Raw genomic sequence first — 22430 nt, forward strand, 5'->3', positions numbered from 1 at the left:
TAAGAAAAAAAAATCTAAGAAGCACTATCCTTTTATAGTTTACAGACCAAAATAGTTTTGCTTCATACTAAAACGAACGCGTTGAATAACAAATATTTTTGTGGTTTATCCAAAAGTAATTTTGGTACAAATTCTACAGATTGCACAATAAAACAACAGTACAAACATTATTTGCAAACAACAGTAACTTCACAAACCGAAATAACTCTGTCGTCTTTGGTCCACACCGCCCGCACCTCGCTCTCCGAAACGTCCACGCGCAGCGTCACGGGGTTCGTCTCGTGCGCTGTGACGTCACACAGCTCGTTGGCGAGGCTCACCTCCCTCACGCTCAGCTCGGCGTTGGTGCGTAGCGAGCAGCTCTTGCCCTGGAACGAGTACCTGCCCGCGTCCGACGGCACCACGTTCCGCACCACCAGCACCTGCTTGCTTCCGATGGTCTGCACGTTGAACTTGGCCGAGTCCGACTCGCCCACGCTGAAGCCGGGCAGCGTTTGCAGCGGCTGGTCGTTGTAGAGCCACGCGCCCTGCGTGTACGCCTGCCGGTTGACGTTGCACTCGAACACGGCCGAGTTGGACTCGGTGACGGTGACGGATTTCAGGTGGGTCGTGATCAGGAAGTCTGTGTGGGTTTTCTATTTTTTAAATATCACCTTTTAAATTTAAAGTTTAAAAAAAATGAATTTATTCTTTCAAAAATTTATTTTACAAACTAAGTTTTGGTCAAAGACCTCGTCAGTGCTTAAATAAATGTTTTCTTTAAACCAAAACATATAACAGTGTTTTAAAAAAAGGTTATTTGAAATTTTCAGTTGTTCCCGTCAGTGTTTCGCAGGTAAACTGCAACACTTATTTTCTTTAATAAATAGAAACAGTGCTACGGATTTCAGATAAAAAGTTTCACGTGTTAACCTTTCACAGTCAGCTGGCAGGTTGTTTCAGCGTTTCCGGTTCTGAACGTGTAAGTTCCTGAATCCTTCAGTTCGCACTCGGATATTGTTAGGATGTGCTCTCGTCTGTCCAGCACCATCTGGTGACGATCGAACCTGTGTGATGAAAATCGTTTGCTAATTTGACTGTTTTACCAAACAACAGAAGCATTAAGTTCATGACTACTTTTTTTTCAGCAGAACTACTATAAATTAAATTTTTGTCAACTTAGAAATTTTAAATGGCATGGCTTCCAGTATTTTAATCGTAAATTAGTACGATACTGATGATTTAAGTGCAAAAAAAAATATTTTAGTACCCTTAGATCTAAGCAGTTTTTACTTATAAAGACTCTGCTTTTAAAACAAAATCTTATTTTGCCGCAAATTTGCAGCCAAAATTTTATCTCGTTGAAGCCACAAACCTCTCGGACTGCTTGATGAACACGCCATCGTGGTACCAGAGACCCATGACGGTCCTTGTTTATTTTGCACTTCAGCTTCACCGTGTCTCCCTCGTACATCGTCGTGTTGGTCATCGGTTGCAAGATTCCGACGTTTTGCGCTGAAAATCGAAAAGTCAGAAATGTTTGTTAGAAATTTATTTCGTATTTAAACAACTGGTAAAGTTTCAACAAAGAGTTATATATTAAATATAAAACTAAATTAGCCTAGGTTTAGCAAAAATATACATTTCTTGGCAAATTTTGATTTTTAAAGGCAAATTAAATTAAAAAATTTTTTTTTTTTTTTGTTTAAACTGCAAACTTGCAACTTGCAGTCTGCATCTGGAGATGTTCTTTCCGTAAACAAACTCAACGTGACCATCGTCCTGGGGCTGAGCGCAAGTTATGATCAACTTGCGCTTGTTCAAGAAGCACTCCTCGACAAACCTGTCTTCTTTCTGTGGGAGGAACAAAAAAGTATTAAGACTACATGTTAAATTTAAGTTACTCTATATCATTTACTGTAGTTAAGACAAAATATCAAAGAAAAAAAATCATAAAGGGTAAAAAATGTTTCAAAAAAACAATGTTTATAACTTTCATGTAGTAAAACAAACTCTAATGGTTTTATGGCAACGTTTAAATCAGTATTTTCATTGTATTAATTCAAATTCTAGGTAAAAGCAACATTTTTACGGCTGTTTTTGTTTGACGTTTCTTTTCATACCTGCACAGGTTGTCCGTTAATGAGCCACTGTCCTTGCACCTCGTTGTGAGAAACAGTTGTTTGTATCACCGCCATTTCTCCCATGTCCGCCTTGCTGTCCTGCAACTCTTCCATGATCGCCTTCTGTCTCGCTGTAAGGTTGATAGAAAGCTTTATTAATTTGATTATATTAAAACAATTTTTAAAACTGTTTATATTAAGTGAGGTTTGACTAAACATTGTTAACTTTTTAGACAATTCTAATATAAAACTTTGCACCTTCGCTATGACAAATAATCCACTTAGTTGTATGGCCAACTAAACTGTTCGTAAAAAAATTGTAAGCTTTAAATTATTTTTTGATTAAAAATAATCGACAACTCAACGAATACTCTTATTTCAATAGAGAACTATTTCCTAATAATTTTCTCACTTGAACTTGTTTAGATCTGACAGCTAAGATCAAAAGCACAAAACAAACAAAATCCCACCTGCCACCCTGACTTCGGCCGAGGTGAAAGCCCTCCTCCCGTTCCCGTCCTCGATCTGGCACGAGTACACCCCCGAGTCCTCGCACCTCACGTCGGACACCCTCAGGTAGAACGAGTCCTCGTCCCTCCTCACCTGGTACTTGTCCCCGTTCTCTATGACGTCATCGCCCACCCGCCACGTCACGCTCGAGACGTCGGCGCGGGAGGAGCACTCGAGCATGACGGACCGGTCGAACTCGGTCGCCATGCGGTTCCGCAGGTTCTTCGAGAACAGGAGCGGCTTCTCTTTGGTTTCTGAAGTTATAAAAATTAAAGTGGAAAAGTTAAATATTTTTCGGATATTTATTTTTTTTACGGGGCAGATTTTTTTCTATTGACAATTAAAATATTAAGCAGTTAGTATGTAGATGTGTAATGATAGTAAAAGACTTGAACAAAAAATTAGCTAGATTACGTCAACAGTATTTTTAAGATTTTGATCTATTAAACTGTTGAAAAAATCGACTTCATAAAAGTGTTACTTCTGTTTGTTGTTTTTATTCGTTGTTTTTTATAGCAAAACATATACGAATGCATTTTAACAACTTTGTATAGTAATGTAAGATTATGCAAAGACGCTTACCTTTTACAACAAGGAACGCTTGGCTCCCGGCCTTTCCAGCAGGATTCATGAGTTTGACCGAGTAAGCTCCGGCGTCTTCCGCGCACACATTCCTTATCAAAAGCTCGCACACATCCCTCTGTTAACAGCATGTTGCGTTATAAAATACTGTTGCTTTATTTTAAAGCGTTTCGTTTGATGTTAACTGCTTTGTAAGAAAATGACAAAGATTGTTCGTCTTATAAAGAAAACAACGGAAGTTATAAGCGTAAAGGTGTATTCAAAATTTTTTGTTTTGAAAAATATATACTTTAAATAATAAGACACAACATATCAACATAAAAAATCACCAAAAACGAAAAACAAGTAACATGTTTGTGTAGGAAAAAATGAAACTAAACAGTACTATTAACTTTGGTAAGAAGCATACTAAAATATCAGAAAATGTTAGCTTCGGTAACAACTCACAGATTTTAAGTTTAAAAATTCGAAATTACAAATGTTCTCACTTTCGGGTACGACCACGTGATTCTGCCGTCTAATCGCAGCACGTCCTCGTTGTGAACCCACGTGACTTTCGGCAGGGGGTCGGAGTCGAACTTGACGTGGAAGCTGGCGTCGCTTCCCGCCCTCACCTTGCAGTTCCTCAGCCCTTCGACGACGATCGGCGCCTGCATGTCGGGAGTGATCTGAACCTGTTTCAACGATTTGTGTTATTCTTATCGAGATCGCAATATTTTTTTTTGAAAACAAAAATCTAGTTGTTTTACAAGCTAAACATAAAAAAAACTATTTATATAGTAACAATAATAAAAATTACAATAATAATAATGATAATAAAATTTGTTTTTCTTATATAAACGCAATTTGTTTTAATCTTTTTAATTTAATAACAAATTGCCTAATAAAGTAGTAATAATAAAAAAATAACACTTATCAAATTTGTTTCTCTAGTGTTTGCCTATATTTTTTTTTTATATGATAATTTTAATATTTTTAATTTAATAACAAATTGCCTTGTTGAGCTCGTAGTCGGGAGCCATCTGGTTGGCTCTGTGAAGCCAGGGAGCGTTCGACTTGTGATCCTGTGATTGGCTGGATTTGTGGTGAAGCAGTTCTCTTTTCGTTTCGCGCAAGTGCATCTCGTAACTCCTGTCTCTTTCTGACACCTAGCGGAAACAATTTTAAAGATCATAAGTCAGTTTTTTATTACCAAACGTTTTGGAGATAGCATTAGCAAGTCAAAGAAAAAAAATGTGTTGTGAATACTAACTTTGGTACTTGGCTTTGTTACGTGTGTGTAAAACTTTATAGAAAAAATTATTATAACATTTTATTAAAACACACGTTTAATTTTGTTTCTAAAAAGTTTTCTTTATAACTATAAATACCGACATCTTGTAAAAGTCCAAAAAAAAAGTTATTTCAAACTCACTCTGGCCGAGTTGGTGTAAACCTTTATTTTTTAAACTTCTATTATCATAATTTTTTGCAACACGTGTAAGACTTTATTTTTGAATTGTTTTTTTACGACTATATATACATTGATACTTTGTTTTAGTATTTAATTGTTTTTGTTTCAAACTCACCCTGGTCGAGTTTGTGTCGAGCTTCCTCACCAGCTGCTCCTCGTCGTTCAGCTTGGAGAACTTCGACTGCAGCTCCTCGTTCCTCTCCACCTTCCTCAGCTCCATCTTCCTCATCAGGTTCTCGTTCTGCTCGATCTGCTGCAGCTCCACCATGCGGCGTCCTTGATCCTCTGCAGAAAAAATGTTGTTAAGAACAGCTGGTTGATTTGAAGATCATTAAAAGTTTGTAGAAAAGCTTGATGGCTGCGACACATTTGTTTTGCATCTTTTTATAAGTGAATTAAAGTTATGTTATAGCAATTTTAGAACTTGAAGGACTGAAATTTTTGATTAAAGTTATTTTTGCTTGCGTGGTTTTAGTTTTAATGACTAGTTTTTTTTTTTTTTGTTCAAATCAAGTTATTATTTTTATCTTTAAACTGTTCTCACTTTGTTTTTCAATAAACTGTTAATTTTCTAAGCGCATCAACTTTAGCTCGGAAATTTTTTAATTCAAAACAAGCAAACATTCCAACCGTTCAAATAGTACTTCTTCTCGACTTCGACTTCGGACTTGTGCAGCAGCTTCCTGAAGTCTTCCTGGCTGACGACCTCGATCCTCGCAGACGACTTCTCGAAGCCGAGCTCGTTGGCGACCACGATCTCCACCGTTCCCTGGTCGTACTCCCTCACGTCGGTGATCTCCATGCTGTACATCCCGTCGTACCATACGCGGAACCTGCGCGAAGTTGTGAATAAGATTTGTTTTTGTTTGAGATTAAATACAAAACTGGAAAATAAAATGTGGTTTCAAATGTATTTTTACTTTAATGCACATTATGGTTTGTTTTCTGTTTTTGTTAAAAATTTTCGTTTGATTTAAAACCCAACTATGGGAAACTGGTTTAACAAAATATACGACTACAAAAGACTTTTTAAAGTGTTTTGTAAAAAGTTATCTTTTATTTTAGATTAAATTCAAAGTTGTAAAATAAAGTTTGATTTGTGAATTGTTTACGACAGTGTTTAACATAAAACTATAAAAAGACAGTTAAAAGTTTTTTTTTAACATTTGAGTGTTTTTTGTGACGTCATAGCAACAAACTTAAGAAACAAAGGTGTTATTCAAAAAATTTTAGCTTGTACAACTTTTAAAAACACTTACCGCTTGCTGGAGCTGATTTCCTGCCCGTTGAGGAACCACTCGACTTTGGGTGGCGGGTGAGCGTTGACCCTGCAGATGAACTTGGCCGAATCGTGCTCCCTCACCGTGGAGTTTTGCAGGTGCAAGACCACTTGCGGCGCTACAGGCTGCGATTTGGGCAGTTCTGCCGGATGATCATGCGCCAATGAGTACTGCATAAACAGAAAAGATTTTTAGAACAAAAAAAAAACTTCTTTAAGAAAAAACTAAAAGGTTACTGAAAAAGATGTCAATAAAAAAATGTTTGGACAGCGAGTAACAATAAACTTTCTGTATTTGAATAGTTTATTTTGTTTTTCTTTAGTTTTTGTTACCTAAATTCTGAATTTTGAAAAATAAAGAACTTCATCACAACTACATACGTTTTCTAAACTATCTTTAGGAGTTTTAAACCGAGAAGATATTAAAGTATTTGTCTTATACTGTACTAGTACTTAATATTAACTTTAATTAAAGGAAAAATTTAACAGTGTTAATGAGACAGTTACAAACTTTTTGTCGGTATTTTTCAATGGAGTTGATGCTGTGCAGCTGATCGCTTTCAGGAAGCTGCGTTGACTCGACGAGACCTTTTTCTTCTTTGACGATCAAACTGGTGGAAGATTGGGCGATGCCGAAAGAATTCGTCACTCTGCAACTGATCACACCTGAAACAGTTCAGTCAAGTTTAAAAAAAAAAGTACTAACAAGTAATGTATACACATTTTAGACTTTTATAAAGATAATGTTCCTAAAAACAGCATAAAAGTTATGAGACCTGTATCCCGCGGAAACACAGAGGCGAAGTTCAATGATGCGTAGCCAAACTCGAACAGGGTCGTTATCCTGGTTGCGTGCTCCAACGGCTTGTTGTCCAGCAACCATTCAACCTAAAACCGTGCAAATTAGCTTTACATTGGTAACGTGGTATAAAGTTGTTGTTTACATAAAGCTTCTAATTCTTTATGTAAAAATATTCAATTGAGGTTGGTTAGAAAAAAAGTTAAATTAACTGAAATAAGCACTTTAAAAAAAAAAATTAATGCTTATGGTAACCGTTGCGGAGACTATTTTTGAGCTAATAAAATTTTTTATTTAACTTTCAAAATCTTATGTTTGAAACAGAATTACGGGTTATACCATTATAGAGCTTGTTACATTCTAAATTTGGTATTTGATCAGAGAAAGCTAAAAATTCAAACAAACTTTCATGTTGGGATCGCAGATGGGCACGACGTAACACTGAAACCTGGCGGATCCGTATATTTTCTGTCTGACGGATTCCAACTTCTTTCTGAACTTCGGCTTCTGCTTCTTCTTTTCGTTGTACATGTCAGCATCGTCATAGTGGTCAAGCTGGAATAGTTAAAGTTTGTTTAAGGTATCGATTTGTATATCAAGTATAAAGTTGGTTACAAAAACAGTTTTACAGGGACTAGTTTTAAAACGCTAATTAAACTTACATTTCATAACTTTTTGTTTAAAACTTTATAATAGAAAAATTGAACAAGATTTTTATCAGTTCCAATTTTTTTTTAAGCTGCTTAAAGAACGTAGAAGCAAACTTAAATAATGACTTGTTTAATTTCGTTAAAACCTATCAAAAAAAATACCGTTTTTTTAATTTTAGTCGTAGTTTACTCTTTTTAGTTCTATACTTTGTGCCTCTCTGAATTTATGATAAAAATTAGACAACTTATAAATCAATCACAGAAAAAAAGCAGCTTTAAAAAGGTTCAAATAAAGTAGAAGTAAAGTTAAAAACAATTTAGTCGATATCATTAGAACCTTTTAAACCAACTGTATCTTTTATTTTATTTGTAATTTATTCATTTTAGTTTCATACCTTGTGCCTCTCCGAAGACTTCCCCGCCTCCAGCTGGGACTTCTGACCCGATCCCTTCTTCACGGTGAACCTCCTTCCCTTGTCCTCCTGGACCTTCTGCTCCTGCTTCACCGTCACCTTGCACCTCGCCAGGTCCCTCCCGTGCTTGTTCACCGCCGTTGCCGTGTACCACGCGTCGTGCTCCCGCTTGCTGGCGCCACCTATCGTCAGCAGCCCGTGACCGTCGACCCCGTCGATCCTGTAAAAAAAATAAAGTCTTTAATTTTTAGTATAAATTAAATTTATTTTGAAGTTTTAATATTCTTACAAATAAAAAAATTCAAAGCTACTTTTTTTAACTTTGTTAACAAAAAACGTAGAATTACGTTTACCAAGACAAGCATTTTTTTGTCGAATTTATTTTTAATTATAAATGTAAATTATGTAGGTAAATAATTAATGGTTATTTCGTCAGTTGTATACTAAGCAATAAAAACAAAATTTCAAATCTAGCTTTTATGGTGAAAATGCAATTTTTCTTGCAATTAGAAGTACTTATGTATTGTTAACTATTCTTTGCTTTATTATTAATTACGTTGATTGCATTTTCACTATATAAGGTAGATTTGAAATAAACAATGGAACGTATATTTCAACGTACAGAAAATCGTGGTTTCCTTCGGGGTGCAGGAGGACGTTGTCGCGCATCCACACGATCTCAGGAGTGGGTTTTCCCACCGCGAACACCTCCAACCTGATCGTGTCCCCCTCCTTCGCCGTCAAACTTTGCGGCTTCTCGAGAATCTTCGGTATCTCCGCTCCCTCTTTTGCTAGATTTAAAACAACAATTCTTATTAATGAAATATAAATTAGGGGTTAAAATTCATAATCAAAATTTATAAACTTGGATAATTTTTTGCGTTTAAGCTTTTAGCTACAAATTTTTACATGCAGTTTTTTTTTGCTTAAATAAGTTTCGTTTTATTTTGTGCAATGTTAATTGTACGTACATAAAGAAAATTAGATAAACTTATAGGAAAAATTGAATACAAATTGTCTTGATTTTCACCAAGCACAAAACAAAAGTACTTAACAATCAAAATCTTGAGAGTTGAATCTTTAGTTTAAGATAACTTTTAAAAACTTGAAATATTTATATTTTTTTCAACACAAGCGTATTTAATTTTGCTCACCGACGATTGTGAGGTTGAGTGAGGTGTAAGCCTTTCCAGCCTCGTTCTTGGCGATGATGGTGTACTTTCCCGTGTCGTCCAGCTTGGCCGGGGAGATTATCAAGGACCTGACTCCGTCCTCCTTGATGACCAATCTGTGACTGTAATCTTCCTGCACTTCGTTACCTGTATATAAAAATGTTTAATTGTTGTGCTTTATTAAACATGTACAATGTATCATAATGCTAATAAATATTGCAAATGTGGTTTAAGAATTTATGGTTAAAGTTTTTCTTTGACTAAGTTGGTTACTATAATATGTTTTTAATGGTTTTAAGTATAACAGTCTTTGGATAACATTTTCTTAATAGTCAAGTTATGTTGGTAGATTATATTCTGAAAAAAAAAATTAATTACTTTTTAAGTAACACCTTTTTTAACTATCTATTTAGTATAAATTTTGTACTGTTCAGTTATTAGTTAGTTTTAAATAGTATTTTAATTTCAACCGCTTTTCATCATATATAAAAGTTGTACAACGTGAATTTTTTCAACTACCAACTTAAACAAATATTCGAATACTCTTCCAAAAATTGAGTAAGCTAAATTCTAAAAATGTTTCGCGATAAGTCAAGAGTGCTTAGGCTGGCTCTTAAACTCTTTAAGTAGTAACATACATGAATAAACTAGCTATTTAAAGAAAGCGTTTGTTCATTAAAAAAGCCTAGTGTACCTTAGCTATGTCGTTTATTAGTAAAGTATTTATCAATTACAACTTAAAACTGTACAAAACTAAAACAAGATAAAATTAACTGATAAAATAGTTTACCTTTGCAACTGGTTATACACACGTATACGTTTAAATCTAGCTGTATCCAGCTATGAAAAGCATCTTGACCATTGTTATTTGTTTCAACTTTAATGTTATTTCTTAATAAATTTTCTTGTTCCTTAAGATTATTTACTCCCAGTCTAACAGAAGCAGAGCGTTTAGGTAAAATATCATTATTTAATAGTTTCTCCTCTTGTTTAAAACCATTTACTCCTAGTTTGATTGAAGATGAGCGTTTAAGTTTGTTATCATTAATAAATATTTTTTCTTGTTCTTTAATGCCATTGGACCCCAGTCTATCCGAAGTAGAGCGTTTAAGTTTGGTATCATTATTGAAGAAGTTTTTACTTTCATCAATGTTTTCTGCGCTGTTATTTACTTTGTTTCTTTTTAAACTTCTTCTAAACTTTCTCGGCGCTAGCAGTTTGTACCTGGACTTGGGAGCAAAGATATTTTTTTCGCTTTTTATCGACTTCACGAACCCCGAATCGCTAGAATCCGTGAAAGACTCGGATCTCTGTACCTTTTTAACGTCATCCTCGCTACAGCTAATTTCCTGTTCACCGTTTACTTTAACCTTGTTTTCTTTTTCTTTCAATATGTTGCTTTTAGACTCTTTTTTCTTTGAAAATTCACTAAACGACTTGTTTAAGCTTGACCTGATATTTTTTAAGCTTTGTGAAAAAGTCAAATTTTCCGCTTCTCGAGTTTTGTTAAATTTTCGAACCTGCTTCGGAGTTCTAAAGCTTCTTCTGGACTCCGGATTTTTGTTTATGTCGTCTCTTAAAAACGGATTACTAGACACCCTTTTTAGCTTGTTCAAGCTGTTCAGTTTACCTTTTTTGACTTTTGCATCTTTTTTGTCACAGTGCATGTTTATGATAAGTTGAGGCTGGTTAAACCTTACTGCTATTCCATATATGTAGCTTTCCATAAACTAATACAAAAAAAAATTAAATAAGTTCAAAAATCATTCTGTTTAAAATACTAATAAACTTAAATATCATAAAACACTATTATAATAGTGAAAAAAAAGTACAAACTGGTTTTAAAATACAAATTAACGTTTTACGAATAAACAATACAAAAACCTAGCTGTAACCTACAAATTTTAGGTTTTTATATAAATAAAAACAATAGTTTACAAATCGAAAGCTGCTGTATAAACAAAATCAAACCGTCGCAAACCGCGTTGCCTCGCGAACCTACATGAGCTTTTTTTTCTAGCAAAATTTTGTCGCACGAAATAATAAACTTGAAACACTTGCCAGCAACAAAACAGCTTTTTTTTGTAAACTTTCTCTCAAAAACGAGCTGCCCATTCACTCAAGTGGCAGCACGAGGGGCTGTTGAAGTTTTATTTTTATTTTTTGTAGTAGCTTTGCCCGCTTTATTTTTGTTTGCTCAAAAGACAGCAAAGAGTCACTTTCCGATTGAAGTTTGCTTTTTGTTTGTTCAATTCTGCTTGCTCAGTCGGTGATAAAATACTTAGACTTGACGCCTCACGACTTTCCTTTTAGGTTTTATACTAGTCGTATGAAGCTACTGATTAACTTATTATCTTATACTAAACAATCAACTTAAGTAATAACTAGTTTAGTTTAAATAAATTTATTTCTAAATTTGAATTAATTTTTATAAATAAACATTTAAATTATGAAGTTATAAAGAAACCCTTAGAATTTAAAAGACAACTATTTGAATTAATATATACCGGTACACTTTTTTCTTTTAAGTTTTACAAAAAAAACAGCCATGGTAAGTTTCATTTATTTCTACATAGTCCGTTTCATTAACAAAATTTAATTGCTGAACTATTTCAACTTTCAATCTGTCTTATACTAAATAAGCCTTATTCCAACAATTTTTGAATAATCAAACACCTTCTCCATAAAAAACTTTACTAAAGTCTTATTACTAAATTTAAAAGAAAAAAAAATTAATAAAAATAACTGCAAAGTACAGTTGTGTTTCAAATTTTTTTGTAAAACAGCCATTCATTAAAATGCAGTATTTTTGATTTTTTGTGCAACAAGTGCTATTAACAGCTACTTCAGCTTGAGTATCAAAAGTATATTTGCTAGTGTAAGAACAGATTATTTGCTTAGGTTACTGCAGAAGCTTTTAAAAGTTGTTTAAAATTATTTGTTTGTCTAAGAAAAATTTCACGAGTAAAAGTTTAAAAATTACGACTTAATAGCTAAATGTGGTAAACAAGCTTTGAAAAGTTCTAATGTTTAGTCGAACTTTTAAGATAAATAACTACTTTTGTGCGTTTGTTAAGTTTATATTTAGTTTATGGCATTTTTACTTTTTAAGTGTGTAGTTATAAAAATTAGTAAACTTCATCAAAATAACCTTTTAAGAAGAAAGTAACTTCAGGCATTGGTCTTCCTGTGACTTTGCAGTCGATTCTGGTTGCGTTGCCTTCAGTGCACACAATACTGTCTGGTTTTGAAAGAAAACGAGGCCTGTTCGTAAACATACAAAGTTACAGTTCGAGCTTTCTTTAATTTACAAAATAGACATAAAACCTGTTCAATTTTCAAAATCTTAAAGTTGTTTAGTTGCAATTAAAAGGTCTAAATCAAAGTTTGCTGTTATCCGTATTTGATTATGTAAAGACTCGTTTACAAAAATTCACACAGAATTACTACAAAAATTTAGACGAAATTACTTTTAAATTGTTGTTTTTAATTACTTAACACCAAAACAAAGACTCAATTATTAACTAATTATTTTTAGAGATCTTTAAAATATACTGCAATTGTAAGCAAATTAAAAAAATAGTTTTATAACTAATTTAATTCAATTTGGTGATTTTTCAAATCTTATTATTATTAAGCAACAACGGAAAAGATTAAGCTTTTCAAGGTACAACAAAGAAACAACTGTTTCAAACTTAAGTTTTACTGAAACTAAGTCTACAAAAACTAAAACTGATCAATATATCTATAAAACTAATATAAATTCAAATAGAGCATGAATAACTTTTAAAAATGTTTTTATTTAAAAATTACACAAAAAAGGGGATTTTATCATTTTATGTCTAAAAACGCAAAAATACAACAAAAAATTAAAACAAATTACAAGTAGGATTTTTCAATGTCGCTTTGGTAGCTCTTCTCGGTGTACGCTTGCTTGTGATTGGTGGATCTCGTCGTCAGGTTGGTCACGTGGGTCAGCGCGGGTGAGTTCGAACTTTCCCGCGCATTTGCGCTCCACTGCACACTGGGCGATTGCCTGGCAACGCCCCTGGATGAAGACCTGCGCTCTTTACGACCCCTGGCGTATTATATATGGTAAAAAGTATTTTTGGTAAGAAAACACAGTGTTTGACGAACATATTAATTTAAGTATTTAGAGGATGACATATATTAAAGATTTAATTATACCAGGTTTCGTGGAAAAGAAAAAGTAGTTGTTTTATAAGAGGAACAATAATTTAATTGTTGATAGAGGTCCTAATAAACAGCTATAGCTGAAGTTAAACGAGATCTGAAACTTCCAGAGTAAAAATAAAAAGAACAATACGATAAGTATTTATGACTATTAGATCAAGTAGATTAAAAACCAAACTTAGCTTATTAAGTTGCACAAAGTAAAAACAAATAAGTAACAAACACAATCATTTAACCTTAAAGTTTAAGTAAATAAAGGGTTATTTTATTATTTTATTAAGAACTACTTTACAATCAAACAAACCTAATAGATGTAGTTTGCTCGCTAACTGCAGTTTCTTCCTGACTCATTCTATACTGATCTATGAAATATAAAGTACAATTTTGGTAAACTTACATCATTAAAGATTTAATTTGAAAAATTAACAGTTTTTAATGGAATAAAAGTATGCTTAAAGTTTGACAAACTAAAAAACATAACCAAAACTTGTAAAAGCCTACATTATCTTTGAAATTTATTTTGTTGTACCAATTTTAGAACAAAAAAAGAACCTTATATTTTATATGAATTTTATATACTTATATGAACAATAATAACACAATAAAATTTTCATAGTTTTAAAGAAAAACTTTTTTTTTGCTAGAAAATAATACTTAGATTATAAAAGATGACAAAATTTTGATGTTAAAAATGATGATATAGGTAAAAATGTAGGCACTTTAGTACTTCTATAAAACGTTTTCAATACAATATCGCACAAAGTAAGGTAAAATATATTTGTTTCAAATTTCATAAAAGGATTAACACTCCTTCATTTCACAATACGTTATACTAACAGTTGTCAACTTAAATATAACTAATTATCAACTTTATTGAAATATAAACCTTCACTGATAACTTTGACGGCACCGCTGATAAAACCGAACTGATTGGTCGCAGATATCTGATATTCCCCGATGTCGTCATACTGCGCGTCATCTATTACCAGACTGTACAAATCTGGAATGTTTTTTTCACCATTTAGTAAGTATTAGTACTTAAAGTTTGATTGATTAAGTTATGACTTAAAGATGTTAAAATAAAGTTTACCAGTACAAAAAAATAACTTATTTGTTTAAAAAGAACACATTTTTTAAATTCTAATTACAAAAAATTTGAATATTTAATGATAATTTTTTAAGTTGTTAAAACTAACTTATTGATTCGTCGCAAGTTATCCTGACCCGGTGGTTTCCCGTCAGCGTGACGTTGTTGCGACCCCACGTGACCAGCGGACGGGGAGCCCCCGTGATGACGCAATCGATGCGAACCTGGCCCCCTTCGACCAGCGTCATGACCGGGTCGGGCGTGGTGACGAAGCACGGGGGTCTGCCGTTAGGTGTCGCGCTGCTCGGTCGCCCCTGCCTCGTCTGGGACTCGGGTCGCTGGGAGCCCTGATGGGACCCCTGATCGTCAGTGGTTACCAGGTCGCTCTCCGACACAAACTCCATGTCGGCGCTTTGAAAAATGAATAGAGTTTGAATAATTTATAATATAAATATTATTTGTATAAGAAGGCTTGTAAATGAGGTTTATTTTAAAGGTATTTTTCGTTAACAAATGGCAATTTTTATAATTGAATGCTAGTCTTAAAAACGTTTACACTCATTTAAAGGTGAAAGTTTAACAAAAAATATGAATTTACATTTATAAACATTAAAAGGCTTTTAATTAAAAAAAGGGCTTTAAACAAATACCTTTCAAAACCGTCGTAACTGGTGGTTGAAACGTCGGTGGTTGAAATATTTGAAGGGGGCCGACCGTCGCCCCTTGGCTTTACATTGGATGCGTACACCTGTGCGTAATGATTTTTGTACAAGTAAAATTAAAACAAGCTTGTATTTATTCTACTATTTTGTGGGTTTTTGTGAAAAATATAAAAACATATCAAATATAAAGAGTCGATAGTATTATAGTCAATTTTAAATGCAGCTAAATTGTATTGATCATTTTTATTTCATTGTACAAACTTGCAGTGTGAATGCATGGGAGGAGGTTCCGTGCTCGTTGGTGGCGGTGCAGGTGTACAGGTCGCTGTCGTCCAGGTAACTCTCCCTGATTATCAGGTGGGTGGTGGTTCCGTCGTACGTTATTTCAAAGTCCTGGTTCGATTCCACCATTTGGTCTGCGTACAAAAAATATTAAAGTACACAGTTTAATTTTGCTCACCTTTTACTTGCTTTTAAAACTTAAGCAAATTCTTACTTATTAATAAAACTTAAGTCTACTCTATGAAAAAAGTTAAACAAAAAACTAATAGCATTTCTTTTCTACACAAAAGACTCTTTAATTTCAAATTTTTTTTTACCTTTAAAACTTAAGTAAATTCTTACTTGTTAATAAAAGTTAAGTCTAATCTATAAAATAAAATTAGACACAACGCTAAAACTATTTTTTCAATACGTATTATATTATAATTTTTTTTATTTATTTTTTAATAATATTTTTTATAAAACTCATAATACTAAATTTTAACTACCTCCTCGGTACCAGGCAACTTCGGGGACCGGGTCCCCAGATATTTTGCACGTCATCAGGGTCAGTTGACCCAACGGAACCCGCAACTGGGCTTTCTCCGACTTCACCTGAGGCGCCGAGCATGATACCTTGTATTTAAATTTTATTATTATATTAAATATAATCAATTGTTATATTACTGATAACAAAAACAAGGACAAGCTTACAAAAGCCAAGCTTAAAAATAGGTTTTAGAAGTTTTTGTATGTATTTTGTTTTAGAATCATAATAATAATTTTTTATAAAATTTAATGTAAATAAATTAAAAAAGCAACTTCTCAGATTTTAGTTAGTTACGTTTTTGGTTTAGTAATGTTAGTTATATTTTTTTACTACTTTGAATATTTGATAAAATATCAAAATGTTGCTAACTATGATGTTACCATGAAAATGTAAAGCAAACAAAATGAGCCTGCTAGTCATATTTGAAAATAATATTTAGTGAAAAAGATCAAAGTTTTTGAGCTTTGTGAAAAAAATAAAGCAAAGTGATTAAAACTACTGATCACGGCAATTTAAAACACAAGCAAGCAGTTGAAGTAGTTACCGACCTTGAGTTGGTCACGTGAGTAGAAATAATCGTAACATCCAAAATAAGAAACATGCAGAAGCGTGCAGCTGTCGCAATGCTATCACTACTACGTTAAAATAAACACTAACTTTTTTAAATTAGGGGTTTCAATACAAATTTATTGTAAATATTTATATTGTGTAAAAATATTTTACTAAGAATAAATTGAAAAAAATTTCAATTTTTTAAATATATGAAATACTTCAACGAAACTCTTAAAACTAGCTTACAATTAAAGTTCATTTTATTCTTGATTAACATTTTTGTAGGATCTATTATTGATAAATTTTTAAAACCTGTTATGTTAAATAAACTTAAGTAGTTTTACATAATTAAAAATTGTTAACTTGTCCAACTTACAAGTTAGTAAGCAAAAGCTACTTTTTTTGTAAACTAAAAAGTATAGATGCATTTAGTTTATTTTTTAAAAGTACAAACCCTACTATTACTAACATTTTTATAAACATTGACTAGTTTTTTAAACAAGCAAATCAAAAATCGCACTACATTTATTTCTATAATGAAACGAAATACTATAATTATTTATATTGTTTTCACGTAAAAATACCGTTTTATTTAACAAACATTTGTTAAATACCTTTACCGTTGATAAACAAGCTTATGTATTGATTTCAAATTATGTATGTACATTGAAAAAGTTTGTAAGAATTTTTTCAATATAAGTATGTTTACACTTTGAGTCGAACATAGTTTACAAATTATGAACAAACTAAAAAATGCTTAAGAATAAAATTTAGCAACTGTGATCATGCTTATACAAAATTTTGTTCAAGTGTGATTTAGATAGTGCACTAACAACCTAATGTGCCAGTAATTTTTGTTTGTAACAAATATTTACCTTCCCTTTGAAATGGGAAATCTACGGATTGATTTTTATGACTAAAAAAACTATATAAAACCACAAAAAGTTTAGTTTTTTTAAAACAAATATTGAAACACTAAATCATAATTTGTATTTAAAGTATACTGTTGCCTTAAAATTAAACACATATTAAAATCTTTCATCTAAAGACGCTTTTTGTTGTTATGAAATATAAAGCGGCTCGCTAAAGACCTTTTCTACTATAATTTGATCTATGAGTAGAAAAGTTGCCCACCCCTATATTATACAGAACTATTTTATACATTTTTCGTAGAATTCTTATAAAAATGATTCTACTGTGCTTTTTATTCGTTGATATAGTGTGCGCAAATTGTCTTTAAAAAACCAACAGTGCGCAATGCAAACCACACTCAGATTTTATTCTCACTTTACTAAAAGGCATGTAGCTGTTTCGTTCGAAGCCACTCGTTTGCCTGTGGCCTCGGTTCCTATAACCTTGGTTACTTGAACTAAAGTCATGACGGTGAGTGCGTTTCGGTTGATGATGATCGAAACGCTGATTCTCGTAATTATGACTCGATGATGACATGTTTGGTGACGTCATGTAATCGCGATGACGCAATGATTCGTGGCTCATGACGTAATGATGCATGTTTTCGAAGCTCCGGTTAGGAGAATGGTGCGTCATCTCGTACGGCTCGTATCTGAGATGACGCTGCTTTTTGTTGGTTTGATGACGCGTCTGATTTGTTTTTTGGTGATGACGATATGAGCGTGACGTAATCACCTGGTGCTTGTTTTCACCCGACAACTGACTGAAGTCGTCGGGGAACAGGGAGGGTTGAACGACGCCCGGCGAAGGCGGGATGTTTGCTATTCCCTGAAATTAAATATATTTTTAGCCATGTAGCTTTTTGTAGTAATTAAAAGATATTTTTAAAATTCAACAGTTAGGAATTATTATTGAACTTGGTAGTTTCAAGGTTCATCGAAAAATACAAGCTCCCCGAAATTCCGTAACAACCCTTCTACAATTGCTTTATCAATTTTTAAGAAACTTTTGACATCTACAAACTGAATAACTCACTTTGTAAAATACTTTTTATGCAATAAAAAAACTCAAACAACCACTGAAGGACTGATCCTGACGCTCCTCATGCTCGCTTCTTGCTGCTGCTGCTCCTTCTTCTTCATTATTGACTTCATTTCGTGAACGTTTCCGTCGAAAACCTCACTCTGTTTGACATTAACAAGTTAAAAAAAAAACACAAAAAATTCATAAGGTTCATGTTTTACATATGCACCCAAAAACATAAATCAAATTGTAATAATTTTAGTTTGAAGCTAACTGTTGCGTGTTGCTCCTGACTGGAAGATTGTGCGGCGAATTTGCTCTCATTTGCCTCATATGAGACTACTCCTCCCTCCGAAGTATTTTCTTGTTCACCTGCATTTTAATATATTATGTTTTACTCAATGCTTCAATAGTTATCTTTTTTATAAGATTGTAAACTTTTTGAAATGTAAACTTACCGTCCATGACAACCAATGGAGCCGATGAAGTTGTCTGGCCCTGCTGGTTGGCGATGGCGCATGTGATTGTTCCGCTGTCCTCCTCTGCTACGCCCACTAGTGTCAGAGTGTGCTTCTCCCTGTCGCTTCGCACTTGGCAGCTGACAGAATCGTGTACTTGTACTCCCTTTTATTTCAAAATTGAGTTATGCGTTTGACTAACTAAGAATTAAAGTTTTTATTAAAATCTTTTTCACCTTATGTCTAATTAATTAAAATGAGTTGGTATGAAAAAAACAAACTTAGAAGTTACAAAGTTATAAACTTGTAATATCTTATTTTCTCAATGCCTATTTTTTTGGTATTCAACGTCAAATTTAAACTTAATAAAATAAAAAAGTCTCACCTCTTTGTACCAAGCAACGATGGGTGTGGGGGTTCCAAAAATTATCGCATTGAAAACAGCGTCACCACCTGGCGAAACCCTAACTCCCTCAAGTTGAGTTTCGAACCTCGGTGAAATCGCCATCGCTATGTGATGTTAAATTTATTTTAACTTAGAATTTGATATTAAGTTTGTAGAAGTAAAAAAGTTAAGTTTTTGTTGAGCATACATAATTTAACTTGGAAGAGCTTCATACTGCTAGTATGATAAATAAGAAAAACATTGTAATTAAAAAATGTTAAATAAGTAAGTCTATGCAAACTCACTAACTTAGACTTTACATGTTTTAATTTCTAAAAACAGGAGGAGTTTTCAAATCATGCTAACCAGCTTTATAAAGGCTACTTTTGTTTCAATGCCACAAGTCAAACAGCTTTATCTAAACAAATCTTGATGCGCTACTAAAATTATGTTTACAAAAGTTTGTTCTTTTGTTGATACTTAATATTTTAAAAAAAATTGCACGAACATCTGATGCTGAGGTTGGCGGTGGAGGAGTTTTCTCCCTTGTCGTTGCTGACGTAGCACGCGTACCTGCCCCCGTCCCCCAGTATCACCTTGTCGATCCGCAGCACGCACTTGCCGTTCTCGAAGTTGGCCAGCTGGAACCGCGGCGATGACGTCACGTCCACTCCCTCGTAGAACCAACGTATTTTTGGGCGCGGCGATCCTGCAACGGAGTTTGTTTGAAAACTAATAAAACTTTTCGTAAAATATGTTTAAGCGTGCGAAATTTTAACGGCTTAAATTCAAGAATAATTTTTTGAAGAAATAATGATTTCCGCTAAATAAGTAATTCTTAAAAGCACGTTGGTCTAAAGGTTGCGCGGTACAGTCATTTTTTTAATAAAAACTGTTTAAAACACGAAAGATATGTTCCTTTTTCATGTAGATACAAAACATATATTAAGTAAAAGCACTTTCATTAACCAAAATCAAAAATACATCATTGCAGATTGCGTGGGTACAAAGTAGAGATCTTTGTATGGAAGTGATTTAATAAAAAATTAAACACTTTTAGGTTGAATAGTATAAACAAGAAAACATCAGTGAAAGTCCACAGAGCCTAAGTCTGGACATTCGTATGCCTTCAGACAAGCCCAAGTTAATATAAAGCATGATAATACCAATTCAATCATCAGACCGCAAGCTTTCGGTAGACTGAGACCCGAGTTTCGTTCTTATTGAAACCGAAAGCTTGTGGTCGGATGATCGAAGTGGTATGATCAAAACTCTATAAATAGTATTTAGTTATAACCTAATAGTTTTATAAGGTTTTAAGCTAAAATAGTATAAGTACGTTTTTGTTTTTTTAACCAAAATAAAAATAGGTTTTTTTTAAGTTTTAATAAGTTTTAATAAATTAGTTTTGTTTTTTAATCTTATATGAGAAGTAGTAAAAAAACTAACGTGAAAGAATTTTCATTGATTACATTTGTTTTAGTAAAACATTTATTTCAAATTAATGATGTGCATAAATTGCACTCAGTTATTGTTTGTAATTGTTGTATAAAAAGTTTAAACTAAAAATTATTTAAAAAAACTTACATGAGTTTATTAAAATTTAAAACATGTTTCGGAAGCCGAGATTTTTTTTTTCATAACGTTCAAAACGTAATAATCACGCAATTAGCACCGTAGCTGAGTCAAAACTTTAATATACTTGTAAATATTATAAGTGTTAGTGTGGGAATTCCCATTACAGTTTTTTCTTAATTCGGGTTTTACACAAAACTTTTAAATAAAATCTTGCCATGGGCCCAAACATTTACTTCCCTGCTCTAAACAAAGATGTTCTAAAATTGTAAAAAATAATTTAAATAAAAAAAGCAAACCCCCAACTATGCATTCGAACTGTACACTCCAGTCCTTCACTGCCACCACGTTCTGAAGCGGCTGCAAAAAACACGGCATTTCCGGCTCAGTGACGTCATTTTCTTCAGTGACGTCAGTGGCCATTTTTCGTGTTATCTGTTTAAAAATTATTAATTTCTAAATTTTCCTTTTAGGAAAGAACTTCTATACGCGATTATAACTTGTTGCAAAAATGTGTTGTACAGAACCAAAGTTTAAAACAAATGTTTAAACTTTAAATAATAAAGTAAATTGATTATTTTTGGCATGTTCTTCTCACAATGTTTTAATTTGTGAATATTTGTAATATATGGTTTAAGGTTTTCAAAGTTCATTGGTTGTGGTTTAGAGATGACTAATTCGTGCTTTTTGCAAATGCCGCATGCTTAAAGTAAAAATTAGGTAACACCACCTAGACGCTTTTAATACACCTATTTGCCTCTTTGTCAATCGATCATATTGTTTTAATATTCGTGCACAAAATAGTTAACTATGTTTACCATGAGTATCAAAGTTATAAAGCTCGAAAACTAAACGGTTTACCAAAATTTATATAAAGCTTTGAAAGATTGATTGATTTTTTTTAATTAGTCTAGTTTTTCGACTTTATAAAAAAAAAATAAGGATTTGATTCTAAACTAAAATTTCAACTTAAAAAATATCAATTTTAACAAAAAAAAAATATAGAAAACACAAATGATTTTCTTTTACGATAACTTTATGAATCTAAGTTCTACATTTTTTAATTGTTTTTAATTAACGCAATGGGCTAGCAATATTGATTATGAAACTTATAAAACATTAAATTAATACGAATGTGTAAAATACTTTTATGGATTTTCTTTTACAGTTCTAAAATATTTCATATTTTATAATATTTTGTATACAAGACGTGTACAAAGTAATATTTTAAATAGATTTACTCCTAGATTACTCCTTTACTAGATATAAGTATAACTTTTTTTTTAACTTGTATTCTAAAAACATACCTAATAAAAAATTCTTATAATTTTCAACTATAGTTTATTTTTTTACCAAGTTTTTTAATAAATGTTTCTTTGGATATTCATTTTAAAGATGTACTCTATCCTATTAGAAATTGCTCTTCTTTATAATAGTAAACAGTTTACAAAATATTTATCTATTTTCAAGTATATAAAACAAAAAACTAACAAATATCTATTTCTTTCTTATTTGTTCAAAAAGTGTTATCCAATAGTTCGGTACAGCTCGGAAGCTATAACCGAATGACAAAATAGTTCGGACGGAGACAACTTGCATTACCTCATGCGTTTTTCCCTGATTGTCTCTTATCGCATTATTATCTTTTATGACGTCACCGTTGGATGCTTGTTGCATCACGATGGCAGATAACTTATGTCTGCATTGTTTCAGCATATTATCTTCTTGTGGAGATAATAGTTATTATGCTTCCGTAATGCAATATTGTCTCCCTTGCATTAAAATATGTAATTAATTTAAATAAAAGTTTT

The 22430-nt window shown here is 32.7% G+C and overlaps 1 protein-coding gene across 1 annotated transcript; it reads right to left on the bottom strand.

Moving 5' to 3' along the window:
- Positions 1-482: 482 nt before the first annotated feature.
- On the bottom strand, positions 483-22177 carry LOC145846179 (titin-like). The gene is made up of 34 exons (XM_082953094.1): positions 22111-22177; positions 20919-21054; positions 19553-19753; positions 19045-19169; positions 18660-18825; positions 18476-18573; positions 18255-18362; positions 17914-18006; positions 15674-15800; positions 15165-15319; positions 14892-14989; positions 14351-14652; positions 14041-14154; positions 13459-13516; positions 12844-13038; positions 12112-12224; positions 8943-9107; positions 8411-8579; positions 7771-8008; positions 7131-7280; positions 6703-6814; positions 6438-6592; positions 5907-6097; positions 5278-5480; positions 4763-4932; positions 4190-4342; positions 3683-3868; positions 3195-3312; positions 2573-2866; positions 2103-2233; positions 1698-1833; positions 1355-1494; positions 913-1046; positions 483-622 (listed from the first exon to the last, which is right to left on the bottom strand). The coding sequence occupies exons 2-33, from the start codon at positions 21040-21042 to the stop codon at positions 939-941; spliced, it is 4896 nt and encodes a 1631-aa protein (XP_082809220.1). The 5' UTR covers positions 21043-21054; positions 22111-22177; the 3' UTR covers positions 483-622; positions 913-938.
- Between the last annotated feature and the right edge of the window lie 253 nt (positions 22178-22430).

Source organism: Thalia democratica, unplaced genomic scaffold (assembly GCF_965202585.1).
Source record: "Thalia democratica unplaced genomic scaffold, ktThaDemo2.hap1.1 HAP1_SCAFFOLD_306, whole genome shotgun sequence".
In the NCBI taxonomy this organism is placed as follows: domain Eukaryota; kingdom Metazoa; phylum Chordata; class Thaliacea; order Salpida; family Salpidae; genus Thalia; species Thalia democratica.

Excerpts from the sequence above, each read along its gene's own strand:
- LOC145846179 (XM_082953094.1), bottom strand. The coding sequence starts at position 21,042 with ATGGCCACTGACGTCACTGAAGAAAATGACGTCACTGAGCCGGAAATG. Across the intron at positions 6,815-7,130 it reads TCTGCGATCCCAACATGAAA|GTTGAATGGTTGCTGGACAA; the intron begins GTTTGTTTGAAT and ends GCACGGTTTTAG. Across the intron at positions 1,834-2,102 it reads TTAACGGACAACCTGTGCAG|AAAGAAGACAGGTTTGTCGA; the intron begins GTATGAAAAGAA and ends TTCCTCCCACAG.